The sequence below is a fragment of the Malus sylvestris genome, chromosome 8, assembly GCF_916048215.2.
Source record: "Malus sylvestris chromosome 8, drMalSylv7.2, whole genome shotgun sequence".
NCBI classification, from domain to species: Eukaryota; Viridiplantae; Streptophyta; class Magnoliopsida; order Rosales; family Rosaceae; genus Malus; species Malus sylvestris.
In genome coordinates this window covers 8,454,165-8,480,798 of record NC_062267.1, presented here as the reverse complement: position 1 = coordinate 8,480,798, position 26,634 = coordinate 8,454,165, and the positions used below count along the sequence as shown (strand labels likewise).

Here is a 26,634-nt window from a genome sequence, read left to right as displayed (position 1 = left end):
TACAAATAAGATTAATGTCATTGGTGGTACTGCAGAAGCTGGATGGTGAAGATGCAAGGATCGCTGACTATTTTGATGTGATTGCAGGAACAAGCACAGGTGGTCTTGTGACCGCTATGCTCGCAGCCCCAAACGAGAATAACCGCCCACTGTTCGCTGCCAAAGATATTATAGACTTCTACTTAAATCTATGCCCTAAAATCTTCTCCCAAAACAGGTAATGCATGCTTAATTAATTACATGTTAATTATGTCAACTTAATTAATTTTTATATTTTGGATATTCATAATAATTGTTGCTCTAACGGTTTAAACGACAGTTGGCCAATTTTTCCCAATACGACAAAGATTATCAAAGCTCTAGCAGGACCAAAATACAATGGCAAGTATTTGCATCGCTTGATTAGGAAAAGGTTGGGCAACAAAAGATTGCACGACACATTGACTAATGTTGTAATTCCCACATTTGACATCAAGAATCTCCAGCCAGCTATCTTCTCCAACTTTAAGGTAATTCACCGTCTTTCTGATATATTAACTAATTCGAATAATTTTAGTATATTCCAGAATATTCTATACGTCAAAGTATTGTAAAATTTGTTCACGTCTAAAAATTATTTAAGCAAATTACTCATTATGTTGTAATATAATATGATGTGCTTATTTTTGTTGGCAGGTGAAAAAGAAGCCATCATACGATGCCTTACTCTCTGACATATGCATTGGAACCTCAGCGGCACCAACTTATCTTCCAGCTCATTATTTTGAAACCAAGAACGTTGCAGGCAGAACTAGGGAATTCAACCTTATAGATGGCGGCGTGGCTGCAAATAATCCGGTATATGTGATAGGAGGAGTTATATTACCAGATTGTCAATTTATACCACTGATTTTAAAAGTAAACTTCGGGATTATAAAAAATTAACTTAAACACTCAACACACTTTTGTCCTTGCAGACTTTACTTGCTGTTTGTGAAGTTACAAACGAAATAAGGAAGGCGAATCCAGACGTTTTTCCTGTGAAACCTATGGACTATGGGAGATTTCTAGTGATATCATTAGGAACTGGTTCATCAAAAGCTGAAATGAAATACCATGCAAGCTCTTCAGCGAAATGGGGCCTGTTGAATTGGTTAACCAGCGGTGGCTCCACCCCCATCATTAATGTTTTCAGTCAAGCAAGCAACGATATGGTTGATCTTCACCTTTCTGCAATTTTCCAAGCCCTTCATTCTGAAGAAAATTATCTTAGAATTCAGGTACTGAACCCGTCATCCGAAATGCATTTTATCCATAGATTCATCAGTATAACTTTTTTTTAGAATAATGTTGTTTAGACACAAAAACTGACATCATTTCTGATACCAAACGTAGGATGATACCCTTCGTGGGACAATAGCTTCTGTGGATATAGCCACAAAGAAGAATTTGACCAATCTTGTGAAAGTTGGAGAAGGGCTATTGAAAAAACCGGTTTCTCGGGTTAATTTGGACAGTGGCAAGTTTGAGGCTACTAAGCATGAGACAAATGCAGAGGCTCTTACAAGGTAAAATATTTATCATTAAACCAACAGATTTATATATGTAATTGGTGAGTAGTGAAAAATTGTAATTTAATTACTACAATTTTCAGGTTTGCTAAACTACTGTCGGAAGAGAAGAGGAGGCGCCAAGCAGGGTCAACCAACGGGCATACTGAAAGTACTTACTGATTAATTGTTACCCTAAGACGATGACAAGTCATTATTCTTTAAATTATACTGTTTGGAAATGTAAATTATGGATAATTCAAGGGTATGGGGGCAAATGGCAACCATATACTCCATCTCTTAATATTTGTTTGTGTTCTAATAAATCCCTGTTGGGATATCACTGTAGATCTCTCTGTAATCGATATATTCATTCTTTTGTTAATTTGTTGGTTGTTGGATACTCAATAAAATTAAGCTTTCATTTTAAAAACACGGTATTACAGTCCTACACAGTTCTTCATCATGGTGTACGCAAGAGTATTAGAGTATGCAATTACAAGAAGCAGCCATCCTATTCAGGCAGCATTATGAATATATTTGGAGGATATTAAATCGAATATGCAGAGTGAAATTATGAGATTTTGGATTAATTTCTCAACTCTCACATACTGATAACATGTATCACAGTACGTATCAATGGAAGAAAATGCAGAAAACTAAAGAGAATGTATGAGAGAGAATTGAGAGAATCAAGCTTCTGAGATTTCTTAGATGATTCCATCAGTCACAATACAAGCCGTATATATTGCTAGTAGTAGTAGTAGCAGCAGCTCAGCATGCAAGCTAGCATCATAACCACCTAACTTCCTAACTAATTTGACAGCTGATGTGGCGCTGATGTATTACATTTCTTAACTGCAATAGATGATGATGTAGCAGCATTATCACAGTCTTCATCCCCCTCAATCTCAGCTGGGATTCCGCAGCTTGAGATTGTAACAATGCTTGATAAAAGCAGGACTACGTAAACCCTTAGTTAATACATTCGCAGGTTGCTCTTCAGTTGGTATGTATTGGATCTGTAAATCTCCTTGCTGCCCTCTCTCTCTTACAAAATGATGGTATGTATCAAGATGTTTAATCCTTGAATAGAAAATTGGGTTTTCACTTAATGCAATAGCAGACATATTGTCACAGTGAATGACAGGTGGACTATGAACAAACACCTTCAAATCCTTCAATATATTCCTTATCCAAGCTATATCAGCTACAATGTGTGCCAAAGCTTTGTATTCGGCTTCAATTGAACTTTGAGAAACTGAGCTTTGTTTCTTTGATTGCCACAAAATTGGATTATTGCCCAAGTGAACCACATATCTTGTGATTGATCTTCGAGTATTCCAATCCGCAGCCCAATCCGAATCTGAGAATGCATTGATTAGAGTAACCGTATCTGCATTAAAACTAATTCCAGTGTTGATTGTCCCTTGGAGGTACCTTAGGATCCTTTTTAACAGCTCCAAAATGTATATCAGTTGGAGTAGACATGAACTGACATACAATATTTACTGCAAATGCAATATTTGGCCTAATGAAGGTTCTAATAAACCAACTAAATTTCTATACATTGATGGATTTGTGAGTAACTCTCTTTCTATTTGCAGCATTTGATGATATGGCTTACACGGGGTATTTGCAGGTTTACAAGAGTCCATTCCTGCCTTGTGGATTAAATCCTCGACATACTTGGACTGGTTTACAAATATGTCTCCATCACTTTGATATTGGGGTTGCAATCCCAGAAAATAAGTAAGCTTTCCCATATCCTTCAACTCAAAGACTTCAGATAATTCTTGCACCACTTTTTAAACTTTTGTAGCATTTAAACCAGTCAAAATAATATCATCCACATATAATAATAGGATGATAATATTTGATCCATCTTGTTTAACAAAGAGACTAGTATCTGAGGCTGAAGCTTTGAAACCCAAGACTGTCAAATAGCTAGTGAATTTCGAATTCCAGGCTCTTGGTGCCTGTTTCAATCCATATAAGGACTTAATCAACTTACAAACATGAAAGGGATAGGATGGATCAACAAAGCCCTAAGATTGCTTCATGTATACCTCTTCTTGCAAATCTCCATGCAGAAATGCATTTTTAATATCCAATTGCCTGAGAATCTAATGATTGGTAGCAGCTAAAGCTAGAAGGATTCTCACAGTGGTATGCCTTACAACTGGACTAAAAGTATCGAGATAATCAATACCATGTTCTTGAGAAAAACCCTGACCTACCAACCTTGATTTATACCTTGACACATTGCCATCTAGATTCTTCTTAACCTTGTACACCCATTTACTCCCTACAATTGCTCTATCTTGAGGTGGTGGAACTAAAACCGATGTCCTTTAAGCTCTAAGAGAGTCATGCTCTTCTTGCATTTTTGTTTGCCATTATGGTATAGTTGCTACTTTTCGAAATGTAGCAGGTTCAAGTACATCAGAAATTTCAAAAACAAATGAATACCCATCAGTGAATGGTTCTTCATCTATAATTTGCAAAGATTGTAACTCCGGAAAAGCTATAACCAGTGCAACATAATTTCTTCTTTCAATTGCTCTATTCTTTAGTCTAGTGAGCATTGAATGAGTTCAAGTGACAAGTTGTTGAATTCCATCAGAGGACAGGTAATACAAATATTGTACCAGAGTGATGGTGTAATGGGGAGAGATGTTGTGAAGATGTTAATGATGTGATATCATTGCTCTTGTGCAACAGTCCAGAACTGTTAACTCCTTCTATGTTTTGAACTGTTTCATGAATAGCAGGACTATCAGAACCTGCACTTACATCACCAGTTATGATAGACACTGAGTTAAGGTCTTGAAAATTGTATTAAAGTTGTGCAGAAGTGGATGATCTAACACCTGGAACTTGTAAATGTATTAGAACTGGGGGTTGTAATGATATTTGCACTACACTTGAGGTCTTCTTTGTTGAAACATGCTTGAAATGATATGTCTTCATCATGAATTACATGTCTGGACAAAATAATCATTCTGGTCTTATTGTCATAACATATTACTCCCTTATAACCATGCGCAAAACCAAGAAATACACTGAGTTGATCTTGGTTCCAATTTATTATGATTGAATGATCTCAGTAATTGATAGACTGCGTGCCAAATACCTTAAGATTCTTCATGTCAGGAATAGTCTAAAACACAATATGATATGGAGATTTCATGTGTAAGCCTCTACTAGGCATTCGATTGATTAGAAAAGCTGCATGAGAACATGCATGATACCAAAAATGAATATGTAGTTGTGCATCTGACATCAAACTGATAACTGTCTCAACTACATGCCTCTTTTTCTTCTCAGTAACTCTATTATGTTGGGGAGTGTGAGGACAGGAAACATGGTGTATAATACCCTTTGCATCCAAAAATTCTTTAAACAAATTACTCATATACTCTCATCCGCCATCAGATTGTAAAATTTTGATTAACACTTGAAACTGGTTCAAAACAAAGGCATGGAATTTTGTAAAAATTGAGAAAGCATCTGATTTATTCACCATTGGAAATATCCATACAAACCTAGAATAATCATCAACAAAGGTAAGTAATACCTATAACCTTCCACATATTTCACAGGTGAAGGCCTTTATACATCTGAAGGATTTTCTCAAAAATAACAGTAGACCTATCTTGCTTTATATGAAATGGCAGCCTACTCAATTTTCCTTGAATACAAGAACTACACATGGATTAACATGAATCTATACTATTTGACAACTCATTATTCTGCAGCATCATACTAAGAACTTCTTCAGATGAATGTCCCAACCTTTTATGCCAAATTGTAGCTTTAATCTTCTTACCAACAAATGCAGCACACTTTCCCATTCTTGTAACACTAGACTTGAACAACATTGTAATTGGTATCTTGAACAGCTCCCCATCATCACTATTTCCTTGGTACAATATCCTTCAAGTTGCCTTGTCTTGTACAAAGAATATCAAATTCTATCGTTTTAGTAGAGTTTTATTAAATGGCCTCTATTTGTGTTTAGGTGCGTCGGTGGGAAGTGACATTGTCTTCTCTAGTTCGAGCGGCTCCCCGGAAAAAAAAATATATGTGAGTGGACCCCTTCTTGAATTGCATGTTTTTATAAAATATTAGGTTTGCATGCATTGCATATTTCACGAATTGAATATGTTTTATATTATGTTTTACGGATTTCCATACTTAGGGTTTACGGAGAATTTATGATTTATTTAACTTACTTTTACAAAATATTTATGATTTATCGAATTTATGTTTTACTAAGGGTTATGAATTATTGAATTTTTGTATATGAAATTCTATGGATTTACGAAAATGAGTTATCATGGATTTATGAGATGAGCCTTTGAGCTTTTGAGCTCTAGATTTGATATGAGATTTTTGAGATATGTTTTCGGTGCTTAACTAATGGGTTATCATACAACACATACACATAACCGAGTATGTAGACGTTTATGACCATAGTATACAATTGATGATATTTGTGACATACTTCCAGCTTCATTAGCCTGGGGCTAGTGTCGGTGTGTTATGTTATATGTAAATGTTTCTTCTCTGGCGTAATCTAGAGTCGTACAGCTTCACCTTCAGGTGATAGACCCTATATTTCTTCTCTGGCATAAGTCGCGTAACCCAGAGTCGTAGAGCTTCACCTTCGGGTAATAGACCCTATATTTCTTCTCTGACGTAACCCAGAGTCGTACTGCTTCACCTTCAAGTGATGGACCCATTACATATACATATACATATACATATATATATATTTGTTTCTTCTCTGGCGTAACTCAGAGTCATACAGTTTCACCTTCGAGTGATGGACCCACTACACATACATATACATATATATATGTGTATATATATATATATGTATATATGTTTCCTTTTTAGCGTAACCCAAAGTCGTACAGCTTCACCTTCGGGTGATGGATCCTATATTTCTTCACTTGTGTATCCCGATGTCGTACAACTTCACCTTTGGGTGATGGTTATGCCTTCGAGCCACTATGATACCCCTAGTTGAGTACATCATTGATGTGATTTATGAATGTTTTACAGATTTGCCTTCGGGCGACTATATTACCTTTACCAAGCACTGGTGCTCTAGATTCTACGTACTTGTTTTACAAACATTTTTCATGGCATGCTAGAGTTTTCAAAAAACCTATTATGTAGTACTATACATATGTGTTTTCAAAATAGGGGGTTAGTGTGTTCAGAAAGAAAATGGTTTTCTTATTATTAGTATTATTATTATAAACTTTGATCCACTCATCCTTTGTTTTACACCCCCTTCAGGAGTTAGAATCAAGGCACACGGTCCCGGCGTTAGGGCACTTACGCATAGGTATCGCATAGGTATCTTCGAGTCTTCTCTGTGTAGGACCCATTCCTTTGTTCGTATCTCTTTATAATAATTCTTTCACATTATTTTTGATTAGTTGTATGCTCTGAACACATTCATGTATTGGCATTTTTCTTTATAATTACATATTTTCTTTGTAGGCATGTTTAAAATGGCTTCGTTACCCTCGGATGTCGGCCATCACGTACTCATCCTGGTATTAGAGGGATATTAGGATCGGGACATGTCAATCAAGATTTGGATGGATCCTTATCTTTTATCTCTAGACTCGCGGCCACACTGTATTTATTACTTGGATCTAGACTTTGTAATTTCAATAGATAATTTCTTTGTTCGTATCTTTTTATAATAATTCTTTCATATTATTCTTGAATAGTTGTATACTCTGAACACATTCATGCATTGGCATTTTTCTTTATAATTACATATTTTCTTTGTAGGCATGTTTAAAATGGCTTTGTTACCTTCGGGTGTCGGCCAGCACGTACCCATCTTGGTATTAAAGGGATATTGGGATTGGGACGTGTCCATCAAGATTTGGATGGATCCCTATTTTTTATCTCTAGACTCACGGCCACAATGTATTTATTACTTGGATCTAGACTTTGTAATTTCAATAGATAATTTCTCTGAACTTAAATGCTGCCTAGGGTTTTAGACATGCTGAATTTAGAAACGTTGCCTAGGGTTTTGGACAGGCTGAATTTAGAAATGTTGCCCAGGACAATATGGAGAGAATAAATAAAATGATATAAAGTATTTTTCTAATTAATTTAATTCTTAATTTTTCACGTATTGAATTACAAATACGAACTATAATATGAAATTTATATAACTCGTTAATTTTCATGTGTTTGCAAACGCAAAGAAAAGTCATAAATTAGAAATGCTTATGTTTATGTGTTAGTAAACACATAGAAGTCAAGAATTGAAATGATTCTGCTACCCAAACGTTTACTGACTTAATGGATCGAAATCAAAACTAGGTTCGATTACTATAACAAAATAATTTATAGAATTTTTTTTCAACTATTTACGAGTAAAATTTTCAAAAGAAAAATATTACTTTGATAATAATACTATTTTAATTTCTTTAAAATATTATTTGCTATATATTTGGTTGAGACTTGAAGCCATTGTTGGAAGTTCCAGAAGCACATAACTCAAGTCTTATAAGCGAGCTGCCATAATCAAACCATAAGCCACGTAAGGACAGGAAGCCCCTAATCGATAGGTACAACTTGCCACTAGAACTTGACCACAAATTATTAATGTTGTTTGTACCATACTTGCTACTAGAACTTGACCACAAATTATTAATGTTGTTTGTACCATACTTGACCAATCCCAAAACTATCGAGCACCTATCAACGTTATACCGTCAAGGACCTAGAAGAGTTTCCCTCCAACTAGGAGGCCAATCACAGTACGACACGTGTCGACATCAGAAGCCAATCATAGCGCGACATGTGTCAACATCATAAGCCAATCACAACACGACACGTGTCAATGTCAGAACAAAGCTAGAAACTTTCTTCTATAAAAGGAGATCATTCTCCCACAATATTTCCTAATGTCTCTTTTGAACTCTTCATACATGCTTGGATTACTTCCGGTGAAGATTAGATCATCCACATATAAGCACACAATTAGAATATCTTCATCTTTGACTTTGATGTAGAGAGCATGTTCATGAGGGCACTTGGTGAAGTTGTTTTCTTGGAAGTACTTGTCAATGCGACTATTCCATGCTCATGGCGCTTGTTTTAACCCATAGAGGGCTTTCTTCAGCTTCAGAACTTTGTCTTCATGCCTTTTGATTTCATAGCCTGACGGTTGCTGAATGTAGACTTCTTCTTCAAGGACTCCATTTAGGAAAGCAAACTTCACATCCATTTGTTGAATATTCCATTTGTTTTGAGCTACCAAAGAAATTAGTAATCGTATAGTTTCCAACCGAATAACGGGCGCAAATACCTCATCATAGTCGATTCCGGCTCTTTGACTATAGCCCTTCGCCACTAATCTCGCCTTGTATCTTTCAACCTCTCCGTTGGCATTTTTCTTTGTCTTGTACACCCACTTGACTCCGATGGCTTTGTGTCATTTCGGAAGAATAGCGATTTCCCATGTATCATTCTTCTGGATTGCTTCAATTTCTTCATCCATTGCTTTCCTCCACTTAGTATCTTGCACTGCTTCTTGGAAGTCAACTGGTTCACAATCAGCAAAGAGACAGAAAAGTGTAGGATTATCGAGTCTTTCGGCTACCTCATAAAGATCTCGTAGACTTCTTGTGCGTGGTACTTCTCTTTCATTTAGACTCTCACTTGATGATGTTGATGCTGGTGAATTGCCATGATTGGTTAATGTTCGTGAAGTAGGTAGAGTAGTGGATTCTTGTTGAACTTCTCTTGCTTGCTCCATCATCCCTTGTTCATTATCTTCTTCAAACTGAGGAAATAAGTGAAGATCACCTACATGGGAACCAAAATCCAATTCTCTTTCTTCATCGAATGTCACGTCTCGACTGATCATCATCTTCCCATTGTTTAGATTATACAGCTTATAGCCTTTTGAAATTGAGTCATAGCTGATGAAGATAAATTTCTCACTTTTGTCGTCGAGTTTGGTCTCTTCTCGTCTGGTACATGTACATGGGATATGCTTCCAAAAACTCTTAGATGGGAGATACCTGGTTTTCTTCCACTCCATGCTTCTTGCGGAGTCTTCCCCCACACACTTCTTGTTGGAGACCGATTGGATAGGTAGATAGCACATGCTATAGCTTCTGCCCACAACTTCTTAGGCAATCTCTTGCTTTTGAGCATACTTCGAGCCATGTCGAGGATGGTTCGATTTTTTCTTTCCGCCACACCATTTTGTTGAGGGGATCTTGGAACTGTCAATGGTCGACGAATTCCATTGGCATCACTAAATTCTTGAAATTCCTTCGAAGTGAATTGTCCTCCTCGATTAGATCTCATGGCTTTGATCTTGTAACCACTTTCTTTTTCTACGGCGGCTTTGAACTTCTTGAATGCTCCAAATACCTCTGATTTCTACTTTAAGAAATACACCCAGGTTTTCCTTGAAAAATCATCAATGAAGAGAAGGAAATAATTATTTTTACCCAAAGAGCTTGGTTTTATTGGACCGCACACATCGGTGTGAATAAGCTCGAGTGGCTTCTGGGCTCTTATGGTTGACTCATTTGGAAAGCTTTTCCTGAACTATTTCCCAAGTAAACATCCTTCGCAAACTTGATCAGGATGGCTAATGCACGATAAGCCTCTCACCATCTCCTTCTTGGACAATAACTCGAGTCCCCCAAAGTTAAGATGCCCAAAATGAAGATTCCAAAGCCAGGATGTGTCTGTGCACTTTGCAACGTCATTTTGAATATTCATAGGAAACATCCTATTCTTTGACATTTTCACCTTGGCAATTAATCTTCCTTTGTCATCTCTAAGAAAAAGGCTATAATTTTTCATGTGAATATCATAACCTTTTTCTAAGAGTTGACCCAAACTTAAAATGTTGCTTTTCATATTGGGCACGTAGTAGACATTTGAAATTACTTGGTGACCGCCATTTTTTAGGGGAATAAGGATGTTACCTTTTCCTTTTACGGGTATTTTGGATTCGTCTCCAAAAGAAACGTTGCCACTCATCGATTCATTGAGCTCTACGAACATGCTTCTTCTTCCGCACATGTGGTTGCTGGCGCCGGTGTCAAGATACCATGTATAGTCTTGGTCTCCATCATTGTTCTGGCATGCTAGTAGCACAAGGCCATTATCTTCTTTCTCTTCTTTCACATAATTGACCTTCTTATCAGGCCTGTTGCTTGGAGCTCTACATTCCCAAGCATAATGCCCAAACTTTTGACAATTGTAGCATTGAACTTGAGATTTTTCATACCTCAAGTTTGAGCGTCCTCTTCCACGACCATTTGTTGAGCTTCCTTCTCTTTCGTAGTTGTTATGATTGTTGAAGTTCCAACCACGTCCACGTCCATGTCCACGTCCGCGACCTTGACCACGACTTCTTTCGTACTGGCTTCTCTCGTTGTCCAAGCTTTCTTCTTTCTTCTTTGGCTGGACATGCGTCTTGAGGAGCTGCTCATCATTCCCTTGCCTCTTCTTATGTTTCTCTTCATATGCTTATAGCAAACCCATTAATTGTTCTATACTAATTTCTTCCAAGTTTTTAGTTTCTTCAATCGTCACGACAATGTGCTCGAACTTGGGGTCCAACTAGCGTAGTATCTTCTCCATAATTCTAACATCTTCTAACTTTTCTCCGTTTCTTTTTAATTGATTGGAAACGGCTAAGACTCTTGAGAAATAATCAAAGATTGATTTAGACCCTTTCATATGTAGAGATTCGAACTCACTTCTTAATACTTGAAGACGAACCTTTTTCACTTGTTCGGCTCCTTTGTAAGAGGTTTGAAGCTTCTCCCATGCTTGCTTGGCCCAGGTTGCACTCGAGACCTTCTTAAAGCCATTGTCATCTAATGCTTAGTAGATGAGGTAGAGAGCCTTCTGGTCTCTCTTTCTTGAGTCTTTCAAACTCTCATTCTGGGGTTGGGACAAAGTAGCTTCATCTTCTGGCTCAGTGTAGCCTTTCTCCACGACTTCCCAGACATCATGTGCTCCCAAAAGGGCCTTCATTTTGATACTCCAATTATCGAAGTTGTTGTTGTCGAGCACTGGAACTTGGAAGGCTGCCATAGCGTTGCTAGCCATAGCTCTGATACCACTTTGTTGGGGTTTAAAAAGACTTCACTACTTTAGAGATGTTTATCTCACAAAAAAGAATGTAATGCGGCGGAATTGATAGGCAAGAGAAAGAAAGAATACTCAAGGTATTACACAAGATTTTTTATTCACTCACAAACTTAGTACAAGATGAAACACTCAAACACTCTTCGAAGCTTTGTTGCTTCTTCCCACTTCTCACTACTTGCTTTCTTGGTTGTTTTCACTTCTTCTTGCTACTTGATTTCTTGGTTGTTTCAAATGGTGTGGATGCCTTCTCCTTTTATAGGCATGGATGGAACCTTGGAGAAGCATGGAAACATCATGCTAGATATATCTAAATAATTCCATTACCTTCCTATGCTAGAATTATCTACACTAATCTTGTATGTTGGTGGAATCCTCACCATTCTTCTAGACTCTTCCACTAACTTGAACTTTGCTAAAATTCTCTAGCATGTGTATGGATCTTTCTTTGTGCATGGACTAGATCCATTATCTTTAGGCCAAGACAAGATTACAATTCAACACCTTTGTCGTTAAAATTATCGAGGGCCTTTTCGATGAGTGAGGGTGTGGAAAGACGAAATGGGCCAATTGATGCCGAGACCGCTTTCTCCATTAACGTCGACGACATCGTTAACGGTGTTACGTTGCAAACTGTGTCACACCGTCTCGAGCTCCCTAAGCTAATATCACAAATAAATAACATTTATCTTCAAATATTTGCTACTTTTATAATTTACATCCACGACATTTATTTTTAAATAATTACAATGCCTCCAAGTCAACAAAGTTTTCTGCTCTCTGTTTTGCGAGGGCCAAGAAGACGTTGGTACGCAGCAAAGTGTTACATAGTCTTTCACAAATATATATGGACCGACTCTGAAGTGTTACATCTATTATGCATATGATACGATACAACAGTTGCTTTTTTCTACAAAATTCAAAAATGTTAATGATACAACAATGCTAACAGAGTACAAAGAATAATGGTTATGCAACTCTCTGGGTGGTGGAGAATGTACAGAAATCTGATGTGTCAAAACTATGGACGAAACTCTGATGTGTCAAAATTATGCTTTTGCTTCCGTTTCCGCCTCCCCCTCCGCCCAGTAATGACTCGGGGTTACCTGATCCCTTTGGATGAAAATCCACCGGTGACTCCTGGCGCGCTTGGATTTGGAACATTCGTGAACATAATTCCTGAGGCATGCTCCCTTTACACAACTGCCTGCTTATTTCTGGCTTGCTTTCAGCTTCCGCAAAAACTGTAATATCTCTGTATATGAGGGATCACTGCGGCTGAGTGGTTTGCACGAGTTTATGTGATCTGTTGAGTCTAATACCTGTTCCAAAGTTACAAATTAATGCCGAAAATAAACAGACATGTAGAATATGGAACACTAATTACTGGAAGCAAGTTATAGTCTAGGGTTTGTTATCATCATTTTTTTAGGCAGATGACCTAACCGATTTTTTAGTGATCTACATTTGTTTGCAATCATACTTACAACGAGATCACCAAATCCAGGATATGCTGATTCAATTGGTACAATTTCCATTCGGAAGGCCCATCCGCCGTAACCTTCAACAATTGGAGTTACCTTGGTCTGCAAAAGGAGTCATTACCTAATTAACAAGTTCACAAAATCGCATATTGACACAAGCACCACCACAAAACTTTAGAGGTACCTCACAGAAACTGAGGACTTTAAGCATCCCCTTCTTGTGAAGCTGACGGATAAAGTCATTAAGCTCTACTAATCTTGGAGATCCACTTCTTAGCTCCCCTATCTACGAAACATCAAGAAGTAATTCTATCAACATCAATACAGCAGGATTTGCTGGTCCGAACATTCAGAACCAGCGATCTGATACTATAGGGAGGAAAATGTTTAGGTTGTAAACATCATATACTAACAGTTGGTGCTGGGCGAAACACAAATCCCATTCTCCAAGGCATGTCAGCTAGTTTGCTTCCAAAATGTGGGCAGCTATAGAAAACCTGAAGCGAGCATAAAACACCAGAGTTCTCATATAGAAAACAGTAACAAACAGGTGAAGAACAGCATTGTAAGTGAATTGTTCAATTATAGGAAGGTCCGTACAACTCCAATGGTGTTTTTCACGAGGTTATCGATATTATCTGCTCTTGCTTTATGCAGTATCTGCTTGACAACCAGACCTCCCATGCTGCAAACAAGAGAAAGCTAGTAGATTATTGCATTAAAAAACAGAATCATCTATAAATTATATTGTATAAAAATTTAGTAATAAAAGTATGCTATAAACTGTTTACCAAAAAAATAGAAAATCAATAAAATGCCCCTAGCAAAACCTATTTTTATTAAAAAAACTCTTAGACAACTTTCTTTATCATTAAGGACACTTTTTTGTATAATTAAGGACACTTTTTTTATTATACAGGACCTCATGAAGTGCAACTCATTTTTGTTTATCGTCCTTATAATACCATACATGTTCTTAATAATAAGAAAAGTTGACCAAGTGTTTTTCAAAAAAAAAGAGTTTTGTGAGGGACTTTTTATTAGTTCTCCCAAAAAACAAAGGATGCTGTGAACCAAAATAAAGAGAAAGATTGGTTGCATTATTTACTGCACTAAAATTGAAGGTGAGAAAAGGAAGACACAATAAAAGACTATATCATTTGGTTGTGAGACTCTGTACCACATTTGGTGTTTACCAGAAAGTTCATTTAAAAGAAAAACGTCTGCAGCACCTGCTTCTTTTACTTCTGTTTTGTTTTTTCGGGGATACAAAAAACTCTGACAACACACAAGACCTCAAAGACATCCTTAAATCGGTCAAAGTTAGAACTTGAAATTGAAAAAAATAAAGAGAGAGTGCATTTTATATGTGTGTGTGTGTATGTGATGACTGAAAAAAATAAATATGTTATAGCCACTGTATGATTAAAACCGAAAATGGCACAACAGTGGGATAGATTCGAACACACAGGCAACACTGTACAGACCTGTGAGTCACGAAAACAACAGGTCGATTCCCAATACCTGCAGAAACAAGCTTCTCTAACAGCATCGAGCTAACTTCCTGCACAATCCAAAAACAAATGAAGACAATTGGAAACTGCAAGGAGCTAAAAAACATCTAGATCAGCTACAGGCTCAAACATGAGTTGTTGGCGAAACCAAAGATCATTGCCTAAAATTAACTCATGCACAGATTCATATGTTCTACAAATCAATAAACTACTGAAGTCATTAGAATCTGAATCACTAGCAATGAAGAGAATGCTCTTAACACCCTATAGAAACCAATTTCTATCAACCAAAAAACACTGACCTGAAGAGGCAGGCTAGCACCGGACCACTGTGTTAGATTTGTCTGCATATAACATTCAGATAGAGTTAGATGCCAATGAGGGGACCAGCCTACAAGAAAATAATAAATTTAATACAACAATCACAAGAACAAACCTTGTATTTAAGGGTAAACATACGAGCTCGAGGAAAGTCAGATGAAAGCCATTCACCTGGCCAGAATGTTCCTAGCTTTCCCGCTTCCTGGTCAATCTTCTCTACTAAGCCAGACTTGGTGGATGACTTGTCCTCAGATATGCGCCAAGTCTTATAAGGGCCCCCACGGAGGCCATGGACAAAAACAATATCCAGAAGAGGCTCCCTTGTGGCTGCATTACTACGAGATGCATCCATAGAACTGGATATGTTAACATCATCTGAAATTCTGGTCACACATTTATCCACACTCTCAACAGAATTTACTTGATCCGAAGAGGATGCATCCCTTGGACTTGTGTCTTGGTCACTTTTTTCAGGGCAATTCCAATGGGGAAGTTCAGGATTGATTAAGAATATCATGTCATCATAAGAGGGACAAATTTTTTTTCCATTTGCAATAACAGCATCGGGAACATCACCATTTGCAGAATCTCTTTGGCGTCCGCAAAATACATTTATAAGTGTTTTTCTAGCATAACTTTGAATTTTAAGATCACCACAACCTGAGATCTTACCATTAGCACAATCCTCAAGCCATTTACACCAAGTTTTATCTGCTATTATGACTCTCTGGACTTTTGGATGTATTGAAAGAATAGTCAAGAGCCTCGCTGCATGCCTACGGATGTGAGCTGTGGGTGGAACTTGGACACTAGATTGACCATTACTATCTGGAATAGATGACTCTTTAGAAACATTTGAGGTTCGCTCTTGTGCCTCAAGCGTCTTAGAAGCATCATAAGCTTCTATGGCAGCAAGTTTCTCATAATCATCACATAACAAAAACCGTCTCAGCAAACATAAGACTCCAAAATCTGTTAGTTTCTCCTGACATAAAGAATCGTCAGCACAAACTTCAGTCAGTGCTTTGATTCCCTTCAGAGTTGCCACTGCAGAATCTGCTGCATTAACCTTAGGCAAACTATCTTTCCTTAGGGTTTTAAATGGCCCAGAAAAAGGTTCAGCGGACAGAAGATCTGCCAGTGGAAATGTATCAATAGAATCAGTGGTTGTTCCCAGCTGATTTCCTGCTAGATTAACAACAGATGCCAATAACTGATTAGAAGTCTGTGCAGCAAAAAGCATGTTTGACTGATCAATTTGTGTCTGCAAAAGAAAAACTAAGGTCAATATGTACATTCTAAACAAAACTAGATAAGTGAAACGAAATTGAAGTGGTTTCAGCATAAAGAAAAATTGGAAGCAACATTCTTAAAGATACAAAAGAATTTCCAAACAGGAAATAAGAATGCTGACCTTCACATTCACAGATCTAGCCTGAGGGGTTCCTTTAACTGATGCCTTTTTCAAAGTGAGAATTTCAGTAAGCAGAATAGCTAACCATCCCTGAGAAATGGGTACAGAGTATGGTCCATGGTCTTCGAGAATGCGAGAAAGGATTTTTATCGCTGACAAACGTAATGTGTCAGAAGAAGGTTTTCCAAACACCCAACGGAGTAATACAGCAGACCACCTTTGGCCTTCTTCAAGAGGTAAATGCAAGTCCCCAGAACAAAGCAATTCCAATGCCTTTGACAATGCTTCTTGCACATCATTATGCTTCATCGTTCGCTTCGCAATGTCTCTTATCAGATGAAGACCCTTCTCCATCACTATATTCCGTGCTTCAGGGCTCCTCTCAACAGAAATCAAGAATGCTGACAAAGCCACCCGAGCCAAAGTAATGTCTTCGTTTTTAGTTGCCTGAGAAACAGTAGAAAGAAGACTGGAACTCCAATCAGAAACTGAATCGTTCAGGGGTAGATTCTGATCCTCTAATAGCAACCGAGCCACCAAACTTCCGTGCCATTTGACTGATCTCTCAGGCGCCATTAAAGCGGTCATAATAGCTTGCCCATCTGCATCCAGTTCCTCTATTCGTGATCTATTCACTTCTGATGCCATCGCCCAGTTTGCCAATGCCCATGTAGCAAAAGGAACAGCAACATGTTGACAATTCAAATCATCCCAGAGGCCAGGAACAACAGCAGAAGACAGATTACTTTGTGCTAGAGAACTGGCATGCATATTTTGCAGGACAAGATTATGAGGATTAACCCTTCCTGATCCCAACTCACTAGTATCAGCGCTTCCCAGCTTCACAACTCCATTTTTTCTTGATAGGCCTAAAACTGATGTACCCCCCAGAACTTTAATACCAATCCCCTCGATTCCACTGTCACCATCTTCGTCATCTTCATTTTCATGTGACTCGTCCAAACGCATGCCACCTTCTTCAATAACTTGAATGGCAGCTGCTATATCCCGCGTTTCAGCATTGGCTGACAGGCATGGCTTAAAGGACACTTTTTCTAAACTATCACAGTTGGCTGTGACGATATCCATAATGGCAGCTACAAGCATGCTCCTGCCTTTCAAATTTTCAGAAACATCAAGTGAACTACGACCTGCACGCTGTTCCAACAGAAATTCCATTGATTAATACTAAAACAGAACTAAACGCATCAACAAACTTGGTTATGAAGCTCGAGTGATGTTAATTAAAATGGGGCACAGAGGATCCTACCGATGCTCACTGGAAATTGCCTCAAAGCATTTCCCTATTGAAAGTTATCGTCTTTATCATGTTGATCTTGGTTACCATCCTAGTGCACAGAATTTTCAATAGAAAGACAATGGCAGTGCTCATAACGAAAAATGAATTCAATGCGGCAAACGCTAAAGGTCCAAACTTTTCCTAATTTGAAAAATTCAACGAAATTCAAGAGAAGAATGGAGAAAGCTTACCTTCTTAGACGGATGAGGCTGGCAGGAGAAAATGAACCTAAAGAGATTGGGAACGGCGCCGGGCCTGCCGAGCACGGCGGCGGACACATTAGGATCGGAGATCAAGAAGGCGAGAGCTCTAGCCGACTCGGCCTGGGTCCTATACCCATCCCTAGGGACAGCCACCGACTCGAGCAGCCAATCGACAACGGCGCCACCTCCAGCCCCAACTAGGGCGGCCCTTCGGCTGGCATTGGCGGCGGCAATATCAGCAAGGAACGCAGCGACCCGGAGCTCGAAGCCGGAGCGGACCTCGTGGTTGGCAGAGGACAAGATGGAGCTGAGAGAGTGCCAGAGAACGGAGGCGGCGACGCCGGTCTGTTGAGCGTGGTCGAGAAGCTTCCTGAATGACTCGGTGGATTTGAGGACGGCATGTCGTACTCCGTTATATATAGAATTCGACGACTTGTCGTCGCAGTCCGTCGAAACGACGACGTACAAGGCGATCAGGGCGGAGGCGAGAGTGCCGGAGAGCGCGATGGCGGCGGTGCGAGGGAGAGAGGAAGCGCCAGGGACAGAATACAGAGGGTTTACGCGGTGATGTCGAACAGACGGAGGATGCGGGACTTGGTCGGAATTCTTGCGATTGTTGGGGGGCTCGTCGGGGTTTCTGGAAGCGGAAGAGGAAAATAAGCGGGCGGGATTGTGATGACGGTGGTGGTGGGGGAAGAGGTGGTGGCAGTAGCGGCGGTTTGTGTAACAGAGGCGGAGCAACATTTGGGGAATCGGGGATTGTGGTGGGAAATGATTAGTTTCTGTTTGGGGGAAAAGAGGGAAGGTGTTGGGGATGGAGGCTTTCCATGGCGGGAGGAAATTTGGCGATTTGTACGGAGAAGTAGGGGTGGTATTGGTACAATAACAGTAACAAAACCATGTACCAATTACCATACCAAACTTTTGGAATGATAAAATCTATTATCATTATAGTGCCAAATTTTTGGTATAACGAATTTTGGCATGTCAAATAATTCGGTTGGCATGGTATAGTAATGGTAATTACCATTTTATTTTGGGCAAAAATTTGATTTTTTTTTTCCAACCCAATTCATGGCTCAAACGTGTTTTGGCCACTCTTTTGGCTTTCTAAAACTTTTTTTATTTAATTATGAGAATTTTATAGAGATTTATTTAAGAAACAAGAAATAAATAGATGGAAGAATTGCTGAAAGAACTCAACATCCCTGAAAAAAATAGTACAAAGATTCATAAATTTCATCTCTACATTCTGTAAAATTGTACAAAAAATTAACTTGATAGACAAAGCCAATGAGAAAGACATCCTAATTTGATCAAGGACAAGATGAGATGGACTGCGAAAAGAGAGAGAGAGTCGCCAGAACGGGAGTAACAGAGATGAAGCCGATGGCTAGATGGGTGAAAAGATGAAGAGTCACAGCGTAAGAAAGCTTAGTTTTTTTTATTGGGAAAGTAGAGGTTAGATGGTGAGATGATTGGATAAATGACTAGGGAAAAAATATAAATTGCATATATAATGATAATAATACCTAATTATATATATATATATATGAATAAATAAATGATATAATATTAATAGTAGTGGTACGGTACGGTATACCATTGATAATGGTTTTGAATATCATTACCATACCAAAAATGTATGGTACGGTACAAATATCATACCATTACCAATGATACAATTTTTTTGGCACAACTTTGATATCGTACTGTTGATCCTAAAAACTACCAAGTCTACGTGGCGCGCAGGCCGAGTAATCTATGAGCTAACTACGTCATTCGGTTGAATGCGGGGCGTGCCAACTTGTCGGCCGAGCTCGGCCGAGGAGTAAAATATGCTGATGTTGTGTTGAGTGCGCGACCGACTTCTACGTCTTGCGATTGCGACCGAGGAAGGAACACGTCTCGGCCTCTTGGGTTCTCAAACCTGAAGACAAGGCTACTATTCTTACGAAGTTTACAAATCGTCGTCGTCGGATTCGATCACAGTGATGGTATTCGTCAGAGTAAACTCACGCTGAATCGACACCAAAGTGTAAAGGCACAAATACTCAAAGCGGATATATTTCTTAACAATAAACGTGGTTCGGCCATCGGAATGCCGAACTCTAAATCCCACTTGAGAGTATCCAATCATAAACTAACTCGGCGTGCAATGTGCCGAGCCTAATAAACTGTAACACCTCACTTCCCCGAGAAGGCTAATGAGATGACCTCGACTAATAAAGATTCAGAAATCTTTTTCGACCAAGACTTGAATAGATAACCAGTCACCCTCGACGCAGTGTTATCTATGCCGGCTGAAGATGCTGCGAGATCGGCTGGTTCTACAGTGACAGTGATATCTATGCCGACTGAAGATATCACCGGTTGCCTTCACAGTGTTATTTATCCAAACTGAAGGTGTGTCGGCGAAAAAAGAAAAGGAAAAAATCTCAAGGTTGTTAAGAGAATTTGCGCAGGGCAGTTGTGTGTTGAATTCAAGGGGGCCTGTTTCGATGTCTTCCTTCCCTATTTATAGCAGGCAGCCAACCTGTACTGAATCCTAATCACTCCCGGATTAGAACTCCTTCTCATTATCCAATTTCATTTCGACCACTCATATTCCTACGAGGACTCCGAACATAACTCGTTATCAGACTGTATTCAATCTTAGCATCCTGATCCCATCGAGACTCCTTCTCACAACAGGATTCGTCAACATTCCATTTTCTAATAAGATATGGCTAATTTCGACCGTGCAGCCCATGGGCTAAATATCTCCTACTGACACCTGTACACGACTTCTGGGCCGAGAGAGGATTTAAACCCGGCCTATCCAACATTGGGCCGAGTTAATTCTAACTCGGCCTAAACAATATTTTGGGCCCAAACAGGTACAGTTAGTAATTTGGTTGATATGGTAATTTGGCAAAAAATTTCACCCCTACGGAGAAGTGTTTAAGTGTAAAAGAAGGGTCTACAGAAACAGGAATTTTCCTGGAAAAGATGCGAACCTCTTCCTCAAGTAACGGGCCGGATGCAAACCTCTACCTCGGAACCGGGCCTGATGGGCCTGGGCTTTGCTTGGTTTTCCTCTTTTACTCTTTTTTTTCTAGTTTTTTGGGTCAAATTTTTTGTTTATTTTCTTAAAGCTTTGCTCAATCAGTATTATTGTATGGAGAGTTTCGCTACTGCACATGAGCCACTTGCACATCAGTTGAACAAATCAAATCTTGGCGACTCGTTTTCATTTAAAAAAAAATGGAAGGTCGAGATTTGTTTAAATCAACTGATGCGCAAGGAATGCGCATGTGGCTCATGTGTAGGAGGGAAGTTCTCTTATTGTATGCTTAATTAGAATAAGAAGAAATTAGAATGAGTAGTCATTGGATTAAGAAAGGAAACATAATGAAAACTAGCAACTGGTACAGACGCTATACGTGTGCAATTCAATTTTCTTTCCATTATGGTATGAGTTACATGAACTTATGAAATACAATTACTAACATTAGTGAAATAAAACCAAACTTATGAGTTAGGCAATACTTTCAAAATTTTATAATAATTTGTAAAGATATTATTACATGCAACACTAAAATCATCACTAACTTCAGTTGGATGAGGATCCTTTTTGTAGGGATCCTAGGGATTCTTGCACCATAGCTGTTCGTCGTATTATTACTTGCAACACTAAAATCATCACTAACTTCAGTACTTCGGATAAGGATCCTCTCCGGATCCTCTTTGTAGGAATCATAGGGATTCTTACATCATAACTGTTCATAGTACATCGTGCGGCTAGTTTTCGTCAAATATTATTTGTGTTTAATTTTTAAATAACAAAGTCAAATAATTTTTTATTGCATGATGTATGATGAATGGCCAAGGTGTGAGGGTTCCTAGATTCCTCACAATTTGATTCCGAATGGGATCCAAATCCTAGTACATCTCCCAAAAGTTGTATAATGTGGAACTCTACTTGGATGAAACCAAACCTTGCAAAAAAGGGTAAAAACAAGGGAATCTTAATGAAACACTTCTGGTACTATTCACTTTTAATGTTAAGGACATTGTTACCTTGAAAAGTCACTTCTTGTACTATTTACTTACACAGTTATTTTATCATTTTGATTAAAACTAAAATTTTTGATAATTTTTCATTAGTTTTCCTTAAAAACAATCAAATGCAACAAAATAAGTAATCGAGGAGTGATAAATCATGATTAATATATGTATTTCAATGACACATCTAACGAATTGCAAGAGATTTTTAATGCTTAAAAATTTCTTCCTCCACCCTCGCATAAGATGCAGAGACTAAATAATGAGGCTTATACATTCAGAACATTGTATGCCCATTCATGGTGGGAGGTGCTCCAATTTAGGGTTCATGGGTCAAAGAGGCAGGGGCTGGCGATAGAGGGCTCATGGGAGAAAACACAAAGGATGTGGGAAAAGTTATTGGGTGGTGGGTCTGGTGGAGGGCGATTAGGGTTTTGGAGGAGAGGAAGAGCATACATAATTTGCAAGTGGGTTAGAGGCAAGCGAGTTGGGCGATTATGTTATTATTACATGGTTATGAGGTTTACATACAATACAAATTTGTGGTTTGTAATTACTATATTACTTATATTTTTTTTTTTCTGTTCATTTTTAATTAGAGGGTTAGAATGATAATTTAATAGAGATTTAGTTGACAACCAAAATTCTATTAATATAGTTTTAGACCATCCATGTTTTACTTACAAAAAATGAATTTGTAAGGAATTGATATCATTCACATTCTTATGTTTGCTAGAACCAAGACGGACCTGCGATCTCTTCTTGTTGCACTACTACAATATTAGCTTTAAGTGTCGGATGATGGTGGCGGTTAATAAGCCATTATGTCGGATAAAACATATCCGACACATCATTTGGTTAGTGTCGGATAAAAGTGAATTTTTGTCAGATATAACCGACAGGAATTCCTAGCGGATATTTACTGTCGGATCAAACCGACATAAAATTATTATAACCGCCAGTATTTGTGAATTCTTTTTTTTTAATATTTTTTTTATATATTCTTGCGGTTTTGAAGTTAATGGTGACGGTTATAACCGATAGAAATTGACTATTTTATTATTTTAGTATTATGGTAGTTATAACCGACAAAATACTACTATTTTATTATTTTTACGCCAAAAGTTTTTCAGTTTGTTGTTCATTCAAATTTCTTTCTCTTCTTCATCTTCAATCCTCAATCTTCATCTTCAATCATCAATCCCCAATCTTCAATCTTCAATCTTCATCTTCAATCTTCATCTTCAATCTTCAAACCTTTTCTTCTCTTCATCTTCAATCTTTTTGTTCTCTTCATCTCACAGTAAATTTTTCATTTCTTTTGCTTCCATACTTTTTATCTTCTATTTCTTTCTTCATCAAGCACTTCATCTTTTTCTTCTCTTCGTCTCTCAGTAAGTTTTTTATTTCTTTTGCTTCCATACTTTTCATCTTCTATTTCTTTCTTCATCAAGCATTTCGTGGCTTATTTTTATTTTCTGATTTGATTTTGCAGGAGCTTTTCTTAGTTGGCTGACTACGTAAAGCGTAGATCGACGACAGAATTCTTCAATAGTTCAGGTTTTATTACTGAACTTCTTAATGTTTAAATTGTTTGTTTAACACACAAGATTATTTATTTAGAGATTTAAATTTAATTTGTAAGATAAATTAGGAATATTTGTGTTCCATTAGTTTATTTTATTTACTTAAATTGTTATGAAAAAATTGAGATAAATATTATTTGTAAATATTGATGTTAAATTGACAATATTTAATATACCGTAAATTGGTAATATTTAGTAATATAGGTATATATTATGTTAATTAATTAAATATTTCACTCTAATTGCTATGAGGTTATACAAAACTTAAATTTAATAAATATTAAAAGTGTAGATAAACATATTTTTGTTAACCTTTTATTTTTTTTTTAATTTGTTTTACTGTGATAGGTGTTGGAAATTAAATTGCAATTATGATAGTTCGAGGTTGAAAGATAGGGATTGAAATTTCTGATAGTTATGCCTACATGACAAGGATTGAAAGATTGTAGGCATCTTAGTTTCAACGTAATATTTGCTCTCATACAGTGGTAAAACATGAAAAAGAGTTGGTTGACAGTATTGCGAAATTTGGAAGCGTATATAGATTAAATTAATTTGTTTTTGGATCAAGCAGTTGCGAATCGCGCTGGCCCCGATAAGTTTAGATGTCCTTGCAAAAAATGTTGTAATTGGTATACTTTTGTTAGAAAAACTATTGTTGAACATCTTGTGTTATATGATATGGATAAAAATTACAAAAATGCTTCGTGGCGACATCATGGGGAACCTTTCATTGGAGAGCAAAATATGGGGATTGGAGAAGAAGGTGTTGGGCCATCTACTGAAATAGGAGATCGGTTGACTGGTATTCATAATGTTCTTAATGATGTATTTGTTCAACCATTAACAAAAGAAGGTGTTGGGTCGTCTACTAAACCCTTTTCTGGTGAAGGGCGTCCGAAAGAGGTCGAGACTTTTTTAAGTTGCTTGAAGAGGCAGATCAAGATTTGTGGCCAGGTTGTAAAGAATTTAAAAAATTGGAGGCGATTGTAAGATTGTATCAGATCAAGTGTTTAGCAAGAATGTTGGACGGGATCTTCACCACGTTACTCGAGTTAATTAAAAAAATGTTGCCTGATGGAGATTGTTTGCCTGAATCTTGTTATAAGGCAAAAAAATTTATAAATGACTTGGGTTTGACGTATGTGAAGATTGATGCGTGTCCCAATAATTGTATGATCTATTGGAAAGACACTGCAGAGTTGACCGCATGCTCAGTTTGTGATGAATCAAGATATAAAAATGTCAATGAAGAGGATGGCTCTAGAAAAAAAGTCGCAGCTAAGGTTATGTGGTAGTTTCCTTTAAAACCATGATTGCAGGGGTTGTATATGTTGAAGCACAAGGCTAAACATATGAGGTGGCATGCAATTGAATGTCCTAATGATGGGTTTATGAGACATCCTTCAGATTCTCCAACATGGAAGCATTTAGATAATTTATATCTGGAGTTTTGATTAGAAATTTGAAATGCCTGATTAGGGTTGGCAGTGATGGATTTAATCCTTTTGGAAAAATAAGGCAAGACTATAGCACATAGCCTGTGGTGCTTTTAGTTTACAATTTACCGCCTTAGATGTGTATGAAGCAACCGAATTTGTTGTTCTCTCTATTAATACTAGGACCACGCAGTCTTGGTAAAGAGATTGATGTGTACATGCGTCCATTAATTGATGAGTTGAATGAGTTGTGGGAGGTGGGCACGCCTATTTATGATGCGTATTCTAACCAAAATTTTACGATGAAGACTACTGTTTTATGGACTATAAGTGATTTTCTGACTTATGGAATGTTATCAGGATGAAGTACACATGGATATAAAGCATGTCCACATTGCATGCATGATAAAGAATCTATTTACTTGCCGGCGAGTCGTAGCTATTTAGGGCATCGACGCTTTCTTCATGTTGATCATAGGTTTCGAAGGCAAACCACATCTTTTAATGGTCGGTGAGAGCATTGTAGTGCACCAAGGCAGTGGATTGGTTTACAATGTCCTGAGGAACTTTGTACTTTAAGATTTACTTTTGGAAAACCAAATAAAGATGCTTCAGTTGGGCAACGTAGAAAACAAACTAAGAGCAATACAAGTAGTAAAAGTCAGTGGAATAAGAAATCTATTTTTTATGAACTACCTTATTGGAGGCATCTATTGATTAGACACAATCTTGATGTTATGCATATTGAAAAAAAAAAAATGTGACAATGTAGTGGGAACATTGTTAGATATAGATAAAAAGTCTAAGGATGGATTGGTTGGACGTGCAGATCTTGAGATCTTGAACATAAGACATGGACAACATCCACATAGAGAAGGAAATAGAACATTTTGACCTCTAGCATTGTTCACATTGAAAAGAAAAGAAAAAACTGCATTTTGTGAAGTGTTGTCTACTATTTAGGTTCCTGATGGATATTCATCAAATTTTTCACGATGTGTGCATTTGAATGAACGAAAAATACATGGATTGAAAAGCCATGATTGCCATGTTTTAATGCAGCATTACTCCCGTTTGCAATACGTGCGGTTTTGCCTAAATTTGTTACTATGATATTATTAGAGTTTAGTGCAATTTTCAGACAATTGTGTAGCAAGGAGTTCGATGAAGGTTTCAAGCAATTGAATTCAAGAATTGCCTTGACATTATGTCAATTGGAGAAGATATTCTCGTCTACATTTTTTGATGTAATAATGCACCTCCCAGTTCACTTGGCAGATAAAGCAGCTATTGCAAGGTCTGTTCAATATAGATAGATGTATCCAATTGAACGGTAATTAACAATTCTTTATAAAATTTGTTAATTTATAATGATAATTTTTTATTAGTAATTATAATAATTTGTGTTTTGTATTTTAATTATAGGTATTTGCAAACATTGAAGCGCTATGTTCATAATAAGGGTCATCATGAATGTTCTATTGCTGAAGCATAGTTGGTGGATGAGTGCTTGTCCTTTTGCTCCATGTATCTTAGAGATGTTGAGTCTCGTCGCACTTGTAGAGGTCGAAATGAAGATGGTATTAGACGTGGAGTATCTGGTGGGTTATCAAATTTTGACTCT

At 37.6% G+C, this 26,634-nt stretch overlaps 2 protein-coding genes across 6 annotated transcripts in view; one reads left to right on the top strand and one right to left on the bottom strand.

Annotated features, from left to right (window-relative positions):
- The window catches only part of LOC126631564 (patatin-like protein 2), a 39,608-nt gene that overhangs the window by 294 nt on the left and 12,680 nt on the right, over nucleotides 1-26,634 (top strand). The window contains exons 2-7 of one of the 3 annotated variants that reach the window (XM_050301684.1): nucleotides 36-217; nucleotides 320-509; nucleotides 676-855; nucleotides 957-1,259; nucleotides 1,375-1,547; nucleotides 1,634-1,962. The exons of 1 other annotated variant lie outside the window; for it this stretch is intronic. In XM_050301684.1, the coding sequence (XP_050157641.1) occupies nucleotides 36-217; nucleotides 320-509; nucleotides 676-855; nucleotides 957-1,259; nucleotides 1,375-1,547; nucleotides 1,634-1,712 (1,107 nt within the window). In that variant the 3' untranslated portion in view covers nucleotides 1,713-1,962. Of the gene's footprint in view, nucleotides 1-35; nucleotides 218-319; nucleotides 510-675; nucleotides 856-956; nucleotides 1,260-1,374; nucleotides 1,548-1,633; nucleotides 1,963-26,634 lie in introns of those variants that run through there. One more of the 3 variants, XM_050301687.1, reaches the window with a different exon arrangement.
- Nucleotides 12,551-18,814, bottom strand: LOC126631561 (uncharacterized). Of its 3 annotated transcripts, XM_050301680.1 has the most exons (11): nucleotides 17,927-18,065; nucleotides 17,706-17,784; nucleotides 16,436-17,593; nucleotides 15,137-16,285; nucleotides 15,003-15,044; nucleotides 14,674-14,750; nucleotides 13,787-13,871; nucleotides 13,600-13,683; nucleotides 13,371-13,472; nucleotides 13,190-13,288; nucleotides 12,551-13,024 (listed from the first exon to the last, which is right to left on the bottom strand). In XM_050301680.1, exons 3-11 carry the CDS (start codon nucleotides 17,540-17,542, stop codon nucleotides 12,914-12,916), a joined length of 2,856 nt encoding a protein of 951 aa, XP_050157637.1. In that variant the 5' UTR covers nucleotides 17,543-17,593; nucleotides 17,706-17,784; nucleotides 17,927-18,065; the 3' UTR covers nucleotides 12,551-12,913. The 3 variants fall into 3 exon arrangements, 2 of the variants coding, with proteins under 2 accessions (XP_050157637.1, XP_050157636.1); XM_050301679.1 differs by lacking the exon at nucleotides 17,706-17,784 and having other exon boundaries at nucleotides 17,927-18,812; XR_007626391.1 differs by lacking the exons at nucleotides 12,551-13,024; nucleotides 13,190-13,288; nucleotides 17,706-17,784 and having other exon boundaries at nucleotides 13,409-13,472; nucleotides 14,711-14,750; nucleotides 17,927-18,814.